The following is an 18903-nucleotide window of genomic DNA, read 5'->3' as shown; positions in this document are numbered from 1 at the left end:
AATCCTTTGGATGCCTCCTAAGGTATGCTCCTACTCTATGCCGGTGGAACTCCGGTATGTACAGAAATATTTCTGTCTCGTACACAGACGAGACAACGATTTACAACGTATCAACTTAAAGTTATAACTATAATTTATAGGTATTTCTGCCCTGGCAACGATTTACAACGTATCAACTTCAAATTATAACTATAATTTATAGGTATTTCTGCCCTGTTTAACAACAAAACAAGGGCAACGTATTCCAACGTATCTATTAGCAATAAAGATCAAAGCGACTTCGGAATTTAGAATTCTCCTACAGTATCTTTCTCATAAACTTTGTGCACGACGGTGAGAAAAGAAATTATGGCGGTAATACGTGGGAGTGGTCCCACGAGAGGGCGCTATAGCAGACTGTCCCATTTATTAAGGAGGTGAACTACTGTAAAATTCTTTTTGTAATTGTTTTCGCACATCATGGAAAAGGGATACTGTCGGGCTTATCCGGGTAAGCAGGCACGTAATAGACTCTGAAATTATGCAACAAGTATTATATAAAGACAGAGACTATTCACAGATTCTTATCTTTTTTGTGTAAAGTGACATAACAATGCTGTGTCATTAAATTTCAGTAAAATTTCAATTTTTTTCAATGAAGCAAGTAAAAGTCAGAAATTTTTCATTTTACTGTACTCTACTTTAAAATGTATATACTTTAACCAAAAGCAGATCTAAGTGGATATCTGCACATGCTCACTCATCCCTTTGACAAAATAACAATTTCATTATTCAACTCATATAGAAATGTTTTCAATTGTTTACAATTAAATGCTTCCATATATACTGTACTATTGTCTATGTCCATGACATTATCAATTGACAAGTTATAATCACTCCATTTGAAAAGATCATCGCAATATATTAGATTTATCAACTTGGAAATTTAAACACCTATGGAACAAGGAACAAGTTTAGAAGGAAACATCATGGACCACCTAGCTGCTGTAATTTTCCGTGGCTTAATCCAGGACTAGTTAGTCCAGGTTTCATGAATACAATATCAAGGATAGTCCAGGATTATCCTTAGTCCTGGACTAGATAGTCCAGGACTAAGGATAGTCCAGGACTAAAGATAGTCCCCTTTCATGAATACCAGCCTGAAAGATCATTCATACTCAGGTCAATCATGCCAGGTTTTAATACCACTTCATTTAATTCACAATCCTTAAAAAAGTCTCTAATAATAGTACCTGAGAGATTACAATTAACCAAGGTAAGCCAATTAAGTTGTGGAGAGAATTTCAACAAACAAGCTAATTTGGATACTCCAATTGAAACCAAGTCAGTTCCAGTTAAATCTAATTCTTTCCATGTCAACATACAACCATGTTCATGGCAGGCATCTGCAAGTCTTTCCAGATTATCAACTGACAACCTATAATCACTCCATTTGAAATAAGTATTTAATACGTTTACTAACTTGGAAAGTGAAACACCATCTATATCTGAAAGATCATTTCCCTCTAGCCTAAGCAATCCAGGTTTTAATACCACTTTGTTTACTTCACATTCCTTCAATAAGTCTCTTATAATAGTACTAGAGAGCCCACAATCAACCAAGTCAAGTTGATGTAATTCTGGTGAGAATTTCAATAACCAAGCTAACTTGGATCCTTTCATTTCATCTAATGGAATACCTCTTAAATCTAAATTTTTCCATGTCAACTTATGACTATGTTCATGGCAGGCATCTGCGAGACTTTCTAGATTATTAACTGACAACCTATAATCACTCCATTTGAAATAAGTATTTAATACGTTTACTAACTTGGAAAGTGAAACACCATCTATATCTGAAAGATCATTTCCCTCTAGCCTAAGCATGCCAGGTTTTAATTTGTTTACTTTATATTCCTTCAATAAGTCTCTTATAATAGTACCAGAGAGATTACAATTATCCAAGACAAGTTTACATAATTTTGGTGAGAATTGTAATAACCAAGCTAATTTGGATCCTTCAATTGCAGCTAAATTAAGACCACTTAAATTTAATCTGTCCCATTTCAACTTATGACTATGTTCATGGCAGGCATATGCGAGACTTTCTAGATTACTAACTGACAAGCTATAATCACTCCATTTGAATGACTTATAATTGTAATCCATTAGATTTACCAACTTGGAAAGTGAAACACTATCTATATCTGAAAGATCATTTCCTTCTAACCTAAGCATGCCAGGTTTTAATACCACTTTGTTTACTTCACATTCCTTCAATAAGTCTCTTATAATAGTACCCGAGAGATTACAATTATCCAAGACAAGTTCAAATAATTTTGATGAGAATTGTAATAACCAAGCTAATTTGGATCCTTCAATTGCAGCTAAATTAAGACCACTTAAATTTAAACTGTCCCATGTCAACTTATGACTATGTTCATGGCAGGCATCTGCGAGACTTTCTAGATTACTAACTGACAAGCTATAATCACTCCATTTGAATGACTTATAATTGTAATCCATTAGACTGACCAACTTGGAAAGTGAATCACCATCTATATCTGAAAGATCATTTCCTTCTAACCTAAGCATGCCAGGTTTTAATACCACTTTGTTTACTTCACATTCCTTCAATAAGTCTCTTATAATAGTACCCGAGAGATTACAATTATCCAAGACAAGTTCACATAATATTGATGAGAATTGTAATAACCAAGCTAATTTGGATCCTTCAATTGCAGCTAAATTAAGACCACTTAGATTTAAACCGTTCCATGTCAACTTATGACTATGTTCATGGCAGACATCTGCGAGACTCTCTAGATTACTAACTGACAAGCTATAATCACTCCATTTGAAAAGATAATCGCAATATATTAGATTTATCAACTTGGAAAGTGAAACACCGGAAAGATCATTCCCCCTCAGGTCAAGCATGCCAGGTTTTAATACCACTTTGTTTACTTCACATTTCTTCAATAAGTCTCTTATAGTAGTACCAGAGAGATTACAATTAACCAAGCCAAGCCAATTAAGTTGTGGAGAGAATTTCAACAAACAAGCTAATTTGGATACTGTAATTGAAGCCAAGTCAGTTCCAGTTAAATCTAATTCTTCCGATGTCAACATACAACCATGTTCATGGCAGGCATCTGCAAGTCTTTCTAGATTATCAACTGACAAGCTATAATCACTCCACTTGAAATCAGGATCTATTATGTTTATCAACTTAGAAAGTGAAACACCATCAATATCTGAAAGATCATTTCCCTGTAGCATAAGCATATTAGGTTTTAATACCACTTTGTTTACTTCACATTCCTCCAATAAGTCCCTTATAATAGTACCTGAGAGACCATGATCAACCAAGTCAAGTTGTTGTAATTCTGGTGAGAATTGTAATAACCAAGCTAATTTGGATCCTTTAATTTGAGCTAAATTAAGACCACATAAATCTAATTCTTTCCATGTCAACATACGACCATGTTCATGGCAGGCATCTGCAAGACTTTCTAGATTACCAACTGACAAGCAATAATCACTCCATTTGAAATCAGGATCTATTATGTTTATCAACTTAGAAAGTGAAACACCATCTATATCTGAAAGATCATTTCCCTTTAGTCTAAGCCAGCTAGGTTTTAATACCACTTCGTTTACTTCACATTCCTTCAATAAGTCCCTTATAATAGTACCTGAGAGATTGCACTTATTCATGCCAAGTCGCTGTAATTGTGGTGAGAATTGTAATAACCAAGCTAATTTGCATCCTTTAATTGCAGCTAAATGAAGACCACATAAATCTAAATGTTTCCATGTCAACATACGACCATGTTCATGGCATGCATCTGCAAGACTTTCTAGATTATCAACTGACAGCCTATCATCAGTCCATTTGAAAGAAATATTTACCAACTTGGAAAGTGAAACACCATCTATATCTGAAAGATCATTACCCTTTAGATTAAGCATATCAGGTTTTAATACCACATTGTTTACTTCACATTCTTCCAATAAGTCTCTTATAATAGTACCAGTGAGATTACAATTACTCATGTTAAACACACTTATTTGTGGGGAAAATTTTAACAAACAAGCTAATTTGGATAATTCAATTGAAGCCAAGTCATGTCCACTTAAATCTAAATCTTTCCATGTCAACATACAATCACGTTCATGGCAGACATTTGCAAGACTTTCTAGATTATCAACTGACAGCCTATAATCACCCCACTTGAAATAAGTGAAGTACATTATATTTACCAACTTGGAAAGTGAAACGCCATCTATATCTGAAAGATCATTTCCGCTTAGCATAAGAATAATGTCAGGTTTTAATACCACATTGTTTACTTCACATTCCTCCAATAAGTCTCTTACAATAGTACCAGTGAGATTACATTTTCTCATGTTAAACACACATAATTGTGGGGAAAATTTTAACAAACAAGCTACTTTGGATAATTCCATTGAAGCCAAGTCATGTCCACTTAAATCTAAATGTTTCCATGTCAACTTATGACTATTTTCATGGCAGACATTTGCAAGACTTTCTAGATTAGCAATTGTCAAGCTATATTCACTCCATTTGAAAGCTTCATAACAAATAGCCAAAATGGATCTATAATCACTGGAATAGTAACAAATTAGATTTACCAACTTGGAAAGTGAAACACCATCTATATCTGAAATATCATTTCCCTCTAGCCTAAGCATGCCAGGTTTTAATACCACTTTGTTTACTTCACATTCCTTCAATAAGTCTCTTATAATAGTACCAGAGAGATTACTATTATCCAAGACAAGTTTACATAATTTTGGTGAGAATTGTAATAACCAAGCTAATTTGGATCCTTTAATTTGAGCTAAATTAAGACCACATAAATCTAAATGTTTCCATGTCAACATTAAGCCATGTTCATGGCAGGCATCTGCAAGACTTACTAGATTATCAACTGACAAGCTATAATGACTCCAGTTGAAATCAGGATCTATTATGTTTATCAACTTAGAAAGTGAAACACCATCTATATCTGAAAGATCATTTCCCTTTAGCCTAAGCCAGCTAGGTTTTAATACCACTTTGTTTACTTCACATTCCTCCAATAAGTCTCTTATAATAGTACCTGAGAGATTGCAATTAACCAAGTCAAGTTTACATAATTCTGGTGAGAATTGTAATAACCAAGCTAATTTGGATCCTTTAATTGCAGCTAAATGAAGATCACTTAAATTTAATCTGTTCCATGTCAACATACGACCATGTTCATGGCAGGCATCTGCAAGACTTTCTAGATTACTAACTGACAAGCTATAATCACTCCATTTGAAATACGTATTTATTACGTTTACCAACTTGGAAAGTGAAACACCGTCTATATCTGAAAGATCATTTCCCTCTAGTCTAAGCATGTTAGGTTTTAATACCACTTGGTTTATTTCACATTCCTCCAATAAGTCTCTTATAATAGTACCTGCGAGATTGCAATTAACCAAGTCAAGTTTACATAATTCTGGTGAGAATTGTAATAACCAAGCTAATTTGAATCCTTTAATTGCAGCTAAATGAAGACCACATAAATCTAATTCTTTCCATGTTAACATACTACCATGTTCATGGCATGCATCTGCCAGACTTTCTAGATTATCAACTGACAAGCTATAATCACTCCATTTTAAAGTGTTGACTGCAAACATGGAGCTATAATCACTGGAAGAGTAACAAATTAGATTTACCAACGTGGAAAGTGAATCACCATCTATATCTGAAAGATCATTTCCTTTTAGACAAAGCCTTATGTATTTCAATAGAACATTGCTTTGCTCTTTGAATAATGCATTGAATACTGCACCAGATAATTGACAATTACTCAAATTTATGTAATGAGTTATGTTCATCAAAATTGTCAGTGAACCTACAGAAATATTACTTAGATCATTATCACAGACATCAATCTTTTCTAGTTCTAGTTCTACTGAGATATCATTTATGTGATAAATAACATGATTCAATACATCAATACTACCAGGTTTGAAATTCAGACAAAGTTGTTTAGAAGAAAATTTCAACAAATGAATCAAGAATTTACGATTTGTGTACTTTGTTACATTAATATTCCTAAAACTGTATTTAAATTGAAAATTAACCATTTCAGCTGAAAGGGTATCAATCTCACTGTCTTCTAAGAATGAATGCAATTCAAACAACCTGCCATCATTATCATCTATATAATGATCACTCATTAGTCCATGTATGATGATATAGATATGAACTAGCTTAGACCAAAATGTTTTTGTTGGTTTAGTGTCTTTAGTTTCTATGACCTTTAATAGTGTATCTACAATACACTTTGAATTTTTCTTAAACCTTTCAAAACAAATGTTCATAAGCTGTACCAAATGTTTGTTTTCAAATTGTTGTTTTGCTTTTTGATTATCAAAATCATCATAATCAAGAACATTCTTAAACATTTCACACACAGCATCAGTTGATATGTTTGGCAACTCACGTACTACATGCACTTGATGTTCTGGTTTGACATAGCTGAAATATTTTGCTAGTGAATAATAGTTTGCAGCTGTTTTCACCTTTAACCAATGTTTTATAATTTTACCAGCATCTTTACCTAGGAGTTCTATAGTGAATATGATTGTCATGTGTAGATATGGATTTAACAGCATCTTTTTACATGCTTCTTCATTCATCTCATTTGACAAACATACATTAGCAAGGTAAAACCCTGCTAACGCCTCTGAAACTAGCTTGTGTGGTGGTGCAAACACTGCCTTTCTACTACCAGTTTTAATACTAGATGCTTTTTTGTAAACAAATCCAAGTTTCAGTGCTAATTCTACTGTATCCTTGTCAACCATACTATCAAACTCATTTTTGTAGATATAGAGATTGTTTTCCGTCAGGCCGTTAAACATACATTGACCTAGTGCAAGTATAGCCTTTTTATATGGAGCTTGAATTTCCCATATTTCTGCAATCTTATTTTCCTCAACCTTTGTATGTTGATTTAAAGTACAACAAATAAATTCTTTAAAAAAATGTGACATATTAATTGGAAGAATTTCATCTGCCATTGGCTTAGAAGTGGATTGTTCACACATGCTACAAATTATAAGTAATAACAATGGAGATGAACACAGTTCCTTTAAGTGTACTATTTTGTTTTCAACCTGCCATTGATATTTGTATGGTGGTTTAAGGTCTAATTTTGTAATCAACTTTTTTCCCAATTTAGGATTATTTTTAAAGTGTTTTTCAATATAAAGCTTCTTACTTTCTTTACTAAATCCATTGACCTGAACATGTACATCACAGTTTTCAACAAATGTAATAATGTTTAAGGGTCGAGATGTTATTAATGTTGTATTACTGTTATTTGATCTAAACTTCAACAGGTTTAGTGGATTTTTAGAACCTTTCTTCAACTCATCTAATCCATCTAATAGGATCACTATTTCTTGCCCATGTTGAACTATGAATTTTTTAATTATTCTTACAGAATCTTCTTCGGTTTCTAAACTCATAACAGCAGCAAATCTATCAAGGTCAAGTTGATCAACAATACTATCTATGATTGTCTTCCCTGCCTCAATGTCTCTGATATTTATTAGAAACAATAGTTTGTCAGAAAATGTGTCATCCTTACCCTTAGCCCAGTTATAAGCAATGTATCTGAGAAGGGTTGTCTTTCCCATCCCACCTTTACCTGTAAGTATAACTTTACATGACTTTTTAGATTTTATAATCTTCAATACTTCCTCCAAACATGTAGGTTTAGCTTCTTGCTGCCTCGTTGCCTGGTCAACATGTTTTTGTTTTGTAGATTGAAGTAATGTGAGATCTGTGAAGACATCTGCAATATCAACCTTGTGTTCTTCACAAAAAACTGCTGTTCCCATCAGGTTCATATTTTTGTATAAGTCTAGTAGTTCTTTCTTCAGAAACATCTTGATATCTGTAAAGAATCAAGTCAAATACATAAATAAAAATTCCTAAAGAGTGCTTTTCAATGTAAATTTAGTAAAAGAAAAATATCTATGCTGTACAGTAGTACAAATGTAGCACTATAATAGCTTTTCGTCTATAAATTTTATTCCAAGTATGATTTTGCTTTGTTTTATATCTTTAATAATATTTTTATAGAAGCAACAAAAAGCATAAATTCATTTTAATTTCTTTCAAATAACTCAGTATCAGACAAAGCTTGCAACATTTCTTCAAAACATACTGTAAATTACATTTATGGGAGTGTTTAATTATTTCTGGTATTAAATGGACAGGATATAGTATAAAAATACCAATTAAATTCAAGTATTTTCAAGATAATTATCAATAATTATTATACTATCAAATCAGGTATTTTCTTTTTTTGTACTTAACGTACCATTATCTCTTGGTGGTAGCTTTTTTCCTTCAGAATTTGTAGATGGTGGTTTTATTCCTGTTTCATGCAATTCTGGATCTACTGTAAGTAAACAAAAACATGTGAGATCACCGTAATTAAGCAACGCTGGACTCGGTTGCATTCTAGATGGGAGACTGTCTGGGAATATTGGCGGGTGCGGGTGCTGTATATACCAGAGAGTGATAATATCGGACTGCCATGTGATAGGCATGAGTTCGAGCCTATCTGTACCATACTGATTGCATCCTTAGGAACAATGCATTCCTTTATTCTCATTGCCTCGTTCTTCGGATGAGATGTAAAGCTGTTGGTCCCGTGTACATAGTGTACATTAAAGAACTTGGTACACTATTCGAAAAGAGTAGGGGATTGTCTCGTGAGTCCATGGAGGGCCTAATCCGAATTTCCTCAGTTTACAGAAAGCTTGAGGACCAAGAATAATGAATAAATACAATGGATTAATGAATCCATGATAAATACATTTATCCTTTAACATTCTAGTTTGTAATGATTTTGATGACATCACAAAATGTAATACAATATACAGTACATTATATATGCTTACTTTATTTGCGAAAATCTATTTTGCTTAATTTTTTTCAAGAGTATAAAAAACAAATATAAAACAAACCATCAATGAAAATCCTGAAAGCCCAGTTCATTTGATTGGCTTTTAATGCTGTAAGAAATGTGTCCATCTTTGTCACATCCTTTTCAATGATCCCTCTGTGTTCAAAGTCCATAATCAAACTCCAGCTGTCCTGATATCTCTTTACTGGATTGTTATGTAAAGAATCAAGTATGGATACTTCATCCTCATCAAGTTCTGCTCCAAGCTGAAAAAGCTTTTGTCTGTAAGATGTTAACAATAATACTTGATGATCCTTAATATTTTCAGGAGGTTGATTCTTGACTTTTGATTTAAAGCCAAATTGCTTGGTTATCTTTACTGTATCATATAGAATAGTAAGATTTGATAGACTCAGACTTCCAGAGGCTGTTAAATCCTGTAGTACATCCATAACACTTTTAGCTCTCTCTACATGCACGTTAGACATAGACAGATGGTCTTTGTATAAAAGTTTCAATACAGTAAGGTAGTTATGTCGATCATACCATTTAGCTGTATCAGTCAAGAGTTGATTGAAATCATCCTCTGAGATTTCTAGGAAAAAAGTAAAACACCATTGTAATTTAAGTATGTGCTGCTGTATTGGAAACAACAAAGACCTCCCCTCATGTCCAACTTAATCCTAATAAAACAAGATAACATTCCACCACAGTTTTTGGTCTTATTAAAATTAAAATGGTTGCTGCCACATTCCTTGTACAAATTATTTGAAAACTTTTAATTTGCAAGATTAAAACATAATTAAACATAATACATAACCTTAAGATAGTAAGAAAGTGCAGAGCTATTGTTTTTTAAGCATAGCCATAGATTTGAAGAAAAATCAGATGATATGAGATAACCATGGTATATGGCATAGCTCAGTAAAGATTCTAGATTTTTTTTTGGTTAGCAAACTAAAATCTAACTGTAAATAATGTAAATTGACATTGACTCCAGGTGTATCATAAGTCTACTCTTTAAATGTGTAAATCACTAACTTACCTTTAGTAGATGCCATATTGTTAACTAGATCTGTCTATAAACAACAGAGCAAAGAAATGTGTTAACAAATAGCAAAATTCACAAATCGAATGAATAATTATTTGGAATTATTGTCTAATTATTTTAGGAAGAATTTGTGAAAAATGTTAAAGTAACTCCGTTCATGTAAATTCAGAAGCATTGTTTGTTTGTTTGTTTTATTAGTTTCTGCACACATTTTAAAATAAAAGATAAAAATTACAAATTGCAAAAAGAAAATTACAATAAACAAGAAAAACATCAAAAATGTGCGGATGGAGGTCAAAATAAGTTGCGGACAACTTTAAGTCGTGACCACCAGTTTAAAAAGAAAAAAAAATAATGAAGGTATACAAAATAGCAGTCCGGCTTACATTAAAAATACAGAAGCTTAAATTGCTAAGACAATAGTACAATTACAAGATGAACAATATGATAAGGTATTCAATTCAATTAAGCGAAAAAGAAAGGAAACAAGAAGAACAAGAACAGGAGATTTAGCTGCCATATGCTGCGACCAAAGACTTTTTTAGGTTAGATTTGAACAAAGGTAGATTAAGAAGAGATTTTAATGAAATACTTCATAAATTCCATAGTTTTGGCCCATTATAAAAAATTGATTTTCTTCTTAAATGAAATGCATGCTTTTTCAGATAAAATATTTGTTTTAGCAAATCTTGTATTGTAATTGTGAATATCAGGTTGTTGTTTAGGAAATAAAGAAAAAATATGATTTGGTAAAGAGTGATTTTTTAGACGATACATAAAAATATAAGTTTGTAATTTGTGTAAATCAAATACATTAAGTATATTAAATGTATTAAATAAGTTTTTGGTGTGAGCTATTCTGGTTGACATTAATATGACGATAGAAAGCCAAACCAAATAAAATATTTATTATTGGCAAATCCATCAAAGTACCATATAGAGAGAATGGACTTAAAATTAATAGATTTACTTACAATTCACCAATGTACCTTGTAGCATTAAGGTTATCATTCATCACATGCAAAGGAGGCTCAGGTATCTTGATGTACAGCATATACATCTTGATTTGCAGCAGACAAGTTGATGTAATCTCACCTGCACGAGCCACTCCCTTATACTGAATTCTTGTAGCAAAGTAACTGCGTCATAGTATCACTACATTCATCATCTTCGACCTAAAATAGCAAAACTGGTTTTCACTGGTTTAACAATAAGCATATCAATCAATAAAGCTATTTAATATAATGATGAAGCCTTTGTCTGCTATTGTCATAGCAACATCTACTTGTTTACCCTTTGTTTTTCCATTCTAATCCAAAAGGTAAAAATGTAGAGAGTATGTAAAATGTATGTCTGTTTCCTAATTCCTTTGAATGAAATCAGTAAAATTATGGTAAATTTAATTTCTTTCAAATATCTAAATATGTACCAGATATTAAATTTCAAACAGTTTTTTAAATGCATTCAAATAATATTAAAATATTTAAATTTGTACGGGATATCTCACTTCTACTTCAGTGACTGACTGATATTTTCTTAATTTAAAAAATCAATAGCAGTTGATAGTTACCTACGTGCACGTAGCAAACAACGTAGGCATTGAAACGTTATAAGTGGAATTTTTTTTTCTTTTCGTAGATCATTGTTAAAGTATTTATTCAAGTAATGGACCCCAATGGAAAATAAGTTCTATTCAACTTTCTTGGGTTATCTTCAGTTCATTCAGTTAATATTGTTTTCTTGTACCTTTTTTTTTTTTTTAAATCTGTGTCTGTACGTAAAATTGAATGAACTGAAATAAAATGAAATGAAACTGTACTATAGTACTAGACGTAATATTTATGGATAAGTTGTAAACCAATTTTTGTAAATTATGTACTTCTTATGTACAAATAAGTTTATCTATATTGGTCTCAGTTATTAAATGACTGAATATAATAAAATTTCTATAGGTTTTTTAATAGTTATTTGTCCTTCATAGTGTCTGTCAGTCATGGAGTAGTGTGGACAGGCCATGAAATGGGCCATACAGGAATTGTAATAATAACAATTTTTAATTAACTGACAATATATAATATACAATCTTGTCTAGAAAACTTGACAGTAACTGATTAGTTTGAAAATGGTCCTTATTTGTTAGAGAATAACAGATTCTTCATTAAAACCAGCACCTCACATTGACACAAGAAACCACTGGTAGAACTTTGATACAGTTTTAGTAAACAAATTTAAAGCAGCAGGTGTTATGTCAAGATATGATACTAACAATTTGAAAGAGTTTTACTCACCAATGTTTTAGTAAACCAAAGTCTGTTTTCATGTAATGTCCAAATATAGAGACTGTAGTGATATCCCATAATGATGGCTAGTGCAGTACCAACAACTAAACTCAGAGACTTGAGAAACCAACTTAAATTCTCTCCTGTTGCCTCCTCATCTTCTAACACTTCATCCTCCTCAGAATCCCCCTCCTCCTCCTCTTGAATTGGTACCTCGTTATCTTCTGTGTCTTCCTCTGTGGAAGTGCAACTTGTGGCATTGTGGAGAGACCTCAAATCATTGTCTTTTTCTGGAGATGATCTTGGATGTAAACGTTCACTTCTCCTTTTTCGTATTCTCTCAGACATCATCAAGATTTATTAAATATTACTGAAATAAAAATAATTTTTTTAAATGCAAATGTTACTTATAAAAAAATTTTGAATGATGACTCTTTTTCTCATTTTGGAATTGTTATTGTTAAAGACCCCTTCCCTGCAATTTTGGACGTTTTTTGGAAAATAATACATATATATCACTTTAAAAACATTAAACCATGTCATTCCTTGTCTTAAATGTACGTTTTATGGTAAATTATGATAAAAAGTGAGAAACAATGCACTACCTAAGTAGCTCACGGCGATCGACCTCTCGTGGACGGTCTTAGGCCTAGCCTAGCTAGGCTTAGTTTTGTAGGCCTAGCTGGTAAACATCAGTAACGTACGAACATCGTACGCTAACTATATACCTAGCCTGACGTTGTATAGTTGCTGCATTAATTGTCTTTCTATTTTTGCCAGACTCCGTTGATACAAATTGGGGAAAACCCGGTATTTTCTCTGAAAAGTTAGGAGTCTTCCATTTGTTTTGGCCTCACGATCGATCGAAAAGTGGGCAAATTACAGGTGAAAAACAAAAATATCAATCCGCGCGCAATGCATTTTGGGATTTATAGCGGGCTGCTATAATTATTACAATCGACTTATTTTTCACATTTTAACCGTTTAAAGACGAAAAAAGTTATCGCAATAGGACCATATAGTATTATTTTTACATTAAATATAGTTTGTGATCTTAAATTAGATCTAAAAAACGTAGGGAAGGGGGCTTTAATATCACAAAGGGCCAAAAAAAACTCCAACTAACAATAATAACAAGAAATATTTCTTTAAAAAAACGCTGCTCGACATTTTAAAATTAATCATTGTTCTTTCTTCAGATATATTTATGATTAATTATTAAAAAGATGTCCTTTAATCCCAAAAATACATACAAATCAAAGATAGTTCTTTAATTATGAATCACATGCCCATTTAAAAATGGTCAATTTTGAACTTTAATGTGCTGCGTGTGTGTGACCTCAAGGCATGCAACTGAATACCCTCTAGAGACAACGTGACTTCAAGCAAAGAGTGATATATATTCTTTGCTTCAAGTGAGAAAAATCTTTCCAGTCTGTTGATTCGCTTCAACCAATCAAAGGTCGAGAATCCAAAATCGTTCAACCATCAGCCCTCATAGACTCTCTTTTCCCAGACGTTTTTTTGGGTCCAGCAGCTGGGATCTATAAATTATAGTCGAGTTTACAAATTAGCAAAACTGTCGGCCTTAGATACTATAACTGCTGCTTGCTTTATATCAGAATGAGTCATCTCTTGTGACGTAGCGGGCTAGAGCAGCAGCTTGAAAACATTTATCAAAGAATACAAAATATATAGACGACATTAATATTTTACTAATTTTTTCTGCCTCTACTATTTACTATTGAACAGTACAAAATAGCCAAGGAAAGACCAAAAAGCTTGGCACGAAATAGACTGAACAATTGCAAACATTGAAAAATTTAAAAAATAAGTGAAGATTTAGGCCTATCTATAGATTTTTTATTTTTTTAATGAATTAATATAAAACATGCACTTTTTTTGCACAAACACTGATATGATACACATTTGTCACGCATTTTAGCACAAGTCTATTCATGAACATTTGTTATCATTATTTGGCCTACTAGGCCTTACCTAGCTAGTAGGCCTGACCTAGGCGGCCTCTGAGACTGACAGGGGGGCCTAACTATACTATCTATAGCCTACGCCAGGAGCCTAGGCTAGCCCTACACTGTAGCTAGAGGGCCTAGCTAGGCCTACTACTACTACTACTAGTACTACTAGATTTATTTAAGAGGACCCTACCCCTAGCCTACTTACTACTACTAGGCCTAGTCGGAGTAATAGCTACTGTATGTAGGACCTATTGGTGAGTATCTAATGATTCACATTTACCTATATTGTATTTTACCCTACTGTAGGCCTAGTAGGCTAGGCCTCACTTCTTTCATGCGCAACTAGGCCTAGACTCACGTCGTCAGGCAGCATTTTCTCTCTCCGATCCTCCACCGACGACACGAACCTCAAAAACGTGGAACCTCGTATGGAGCGCAACCCACGACAAAATGTTTAAAATATTAATTTTCAGGTATGGAATGGCAATATAGCAAAAACAAATGTAACCACATTGATTCTTACCATTGTACAAAGGAAACTTTGGATTCCGAAACTTTTAACATCTTTAAAGAAAAACATCATAGACATTCTGCAGTGTTTGAATGTAGAATTAAGTAAGTACAGTGATTTCAAATTGTTACTCAGTCATTTCGATATTTCAAAGGCAGGGTAAGGTACATCAGCTACCATATAAACAATTGTTTTTCCTGATGTGCACGTAAACTGGAACATAATGTCAAACTATTTGTTCAAAGTCATCAGTATGTCGTTAATCAAGTAGATCACTGTATTGTAGTATTATTTGTGAAATATCATGAAAATATTAAATATTACAAGAAAATAAATTTAAAACACTGTTTTTTTAAATCTTTTATTCATCTATTCATCTTATCTAGTAATAGGTATAAAAAAAGAAAAATCCATTCAAGTAAAACCAACTACAGGCATTTATGTTCACAGATTAATTAACCAATAAGCTATTATCAAATGTACAAAACACTTTATCATCGGAACAATTGAACAATCATAAAAACTAATTTCATCTAAAATACTATACTATACTAGTTAAATTAATACTTAAACCTTAAACTTAATAGAACATAATCCAGTTTTGTTTATTGTAGACATAAGATATGCATAAAATTGGTAATAATAAACCATTAAATTAATATCCAATTGTTCAGCCATTATATTCTGAATTCTTTGTATGCCTCATAAGGTATGCTCCTACTCTATGCCGGTGAAACTCCAGTATATAGAGAAATATTTCTGTCTCGTACACAGACGAGACAACGATTTACAACGTATCAACTTCAAATTATAACTAAAAAATGTATAGGTATTTCATAATAAACCATTAAATTAATATCTAATTGTTCAGCTATTATATTGTGACTGAATCCTTTGTATGCCTCGTAAGGTATGCTCCTACTCTATGCCGGTGAAACTCCGGTATGTAGAGAAATATTTCTGTCTCGTACACAGACGAGACAACGATTTACAACGTATCAACTTCAAATTATAACTAAAAAATGTATAGGTATTTCATAATAAACCATTCAATTAATATCTAATTGTTCAGCCATTATATTCTGACTGAATCCTTTGTATGTCTCATAAGGTATGCTCCTACTCTATGCCGGTGAAACTCCGGTATGTAGAGAAATATTTCTGTCTCGTACCATGGATTTTCTATTCTTTAATCCATGCTCGTACACAGACGAGACAACGATTTACAACGTATCAACTTCAAATTATAACTAAAAAATGTATAGGTATTTCATAATAAACCATTTAATTAATATCTAATTGTTCAGCCATTATATTGTGACTGAATCTTTTGTATGCCTCGTAAGGTATGCCCCTACTCCATGCCGGTGAAACTCCGGTATATAGAGAAATATTTCTGTCTCGTACACAGACGAGGCAACGATTTACAACGTATCAACTTAACTACTATAATCTATATGTATTTCTGCCCTGTTTAACAACGAAACAAGGGCAACGTATTCCAACGTATCTATTAGTAATAAAGATCAACTCAACTTCGGAATCTAGAATTCTCCTATCGTTCTCATAAACTTCGTGCTGTCTTCACGACGGTACGAAAAGAAATGATGGCAGTAATACGTGGGAGTGGTCCCACGAGAGGGCGCTATTGTGGACATTCCCATTTATTATGGAGGTGAACTACTGTAAAATTCTTCTTTTTGTAATTGTTTTCGCACTTGGAAAAGAGCTACTATCGGGTTTATCCAGGTAAGCAGGCACGTAATAGACTCTGAAATTATGCAACAAGTATTATAAAGACAGAGACTATTCACAGATTCTTGATCTCTTTTTGTTTAAACTGATCTAACAGTGCAGTGTCAACAAATTCCACAAGATTCCAATTTTATCAAGAAGCAAGTAAAAGTCAGAAATTCTTCGTTTTAACATACTACTGTACTCTATTTTAAATGGTAAATGTACTTTGACCAAAAGCAGATCTAAATCAAAATTTTACTATTCAACTCCTTAGAAATGTTTTCAAATGTTTACAATAATTTCTAAAAGATGTGTTTTTTAAACATAGAGTAAACTCCATGGTTTAATGATTCCATATTTTCTGTATTATTGTCTTTGTCCATGACATTATCAATTGACAAGTTATAATCACTCCATTTGAAAAGATCATCGCAATATATTAGATTTATCAACTTGGAAATTGAAACACCTGAAAGATCATTCCCCCTCAGGTCAAGCATGCCAGGTTTTAATACCAGTTCATTTAATTCACATTCCTTCAATAAGTCTCTTATAATAGTACCTGAGAGATTGCAATTAACCAAGTTAAGTTCATATAATTCTGGTGAGAATTGTAATAACAAGGCTAATTTGGATCCTTTAATTGCATCTAAATGAAGACCACTTAAATCTACTCTGTTCCATGTCAACTTATGACCATGTTCATAGCAGGCATCTGCAAGACTTTCTAGATTATCAACTGACAAGCTATAATTACTCCATTTGAATGACTTATACTTGCAATCCATTAGATTTACTAACTTGGAAAGTGAAACACCATCTATATCTGAAAGATCATTCCTCCTCAGGTCAAAAATGCCAGGTTTTAATACCACTTTGTTTAATTCACATTCCTCCAATAAGCCTCTTATAATGGTACATGAGAGATTACAATTAACCAAGTTAAGTTGATATAATTCTGGTGAGAATTGTAATAACAAGGCTAATTTGGATCCTTTAATTGCATCTAAATGAAGACCACTTAAATCTAATCTGCACCATGTCAACTTATGACTATGTTCATGGCAGGCATCTGCGAGACGTTCTAGATTACCAACTGACAAGCTATAATCACTCCATTTGAATGACTTATACCACTTGTAATCCATTAGATTTACCAACTTGGAAAGTGAAACACCATCTATATCTGATAGATCATTTAGCCTAAGCATGTCAGGTTTTAATACAACTTTATTTACTTCACATGCCTCCAATAAGTCCCTTATAATAGTACCTGAGAGATTGCAATTAACCAAGTCAAGATGACGTAATTCTGGTGAGAATTGTAATAACCAAGCTAATTTGGATCCTTTAATTGCAGCTAAAGAAAGACCACATAAATCTAAACGTTTCCATGTCAACGTACTACCATGTTCATGGCAGGCATCTGCAAGACTTTCTAGATTATTAACCGACAAGCTATAATCATTCCAAATGAAAGGTTCATAACTATAACCAGAGAAATAGTAACAAATTAGATTAACACACTTGGAAAGTGAAACACCATCTATATCTGAAAGATCATTTCCCTTTAGCACAAGCATGGCAGGTTTTAATACCACTTTGTTTACTTCACATTCCTTCAATAAGTCTCTTATAATAGTACCGGAGAGACTACAATTGACCAAGTCAAGTTGACGTAATTCTGGGGAGAATTGTAATAACCAAGCTAATTTGGATCCTCCAATTGCAGCTAAATCAAGACCTCGTAAATCTAAATGATCCCATGTCAACGTACTACCATGTTCATAGCAGGCATCTGCAAGACTTTCTAGATTATTAACCGACAAGCTATAATCATTCCAAATGAAAGGTTCATAACTATAATCAGGGAAATAGTAACAAATTAGATTAACACACTTGAAAAGTGAAACACCATCTATATCTGAAAGATCATTTCCCTTTAGCCTAAGCATGGCAGGTTTTAATACCACTTTGTTTACTTCACATTCCTTCAATAAGTCTCTTATAATAGTACCGGAGAGACTACAATTAACCAAGTCAAGTTGATGTAATTCTGGTGAGAATTGTAATAACCAAGCTAATTTGGATCCTCCAATTGCAGCTAAATCAAGACCACGTAAATCTAAATGTTCCCATGTCAACGTACTACCATGTTCATGGCAGGCATCTGCAAGACTTTCTAGATTATTAACCGACAAGCTATAATCATTCCAAATGAAAGGTTCGACATAATTATAATCAGGGAAATAGTAACAAATTAGATTAACACACTTGGAAAGTGAAACAGCATCTATATCTGAAAGATCATTTCCCTTTAGCCTAAGCATGGCAGGTTTTAATACCACTTTGTTTACTTCACATTCCTTCAATA

The 18903-nt window shown here is 32.9% G+C and overlaps 1 protein-coding gene across 2 annotated transcripts in view; it reads right to left on the bottom strand.

Annotated features, from left to right (window-relative positions):
• Positions 1 to 320: 320 nt before the first annotated feature.
• LOC144847405 (uncharacterized) overlaps positions 321 to 18903 on the bottom strand; it is an 88801-nt gene continuing 70218 nt past the window's right edge. For both annotated transcript variants that reach the window (XM_078703743.1, XM_078703744.1), the window contains one exon: positions 321 to 2484. In XM_078703743.1, coding sequence (XP_078559869.1) covers positions 1126 to 2484 — 1359 coding nt within the window. In that variant the 3' untranslated portion in view covers positions 321 to 1125. The remainder of the gene's footprint in view (positions 2485 to 18903) is intronic.

The sequence above is a fragment of the Antedon bifida genome, chromosome 7 (assembly GCF_963402885.1).
Source record: "Antedon bifida chromosome 7, ecAntBifi1.1, whole genome shotgun sequence".
NCBI lineage: Eukaryota > Metazoa > Echinodermata > Crinoidea > Comatulida > Antedonidae > Antedon > Antedon bifida.
Note: the sequence above shows the minus strand (reverse complement) of the source record. Positions and strands in the feature narration are given on the sequence as shown.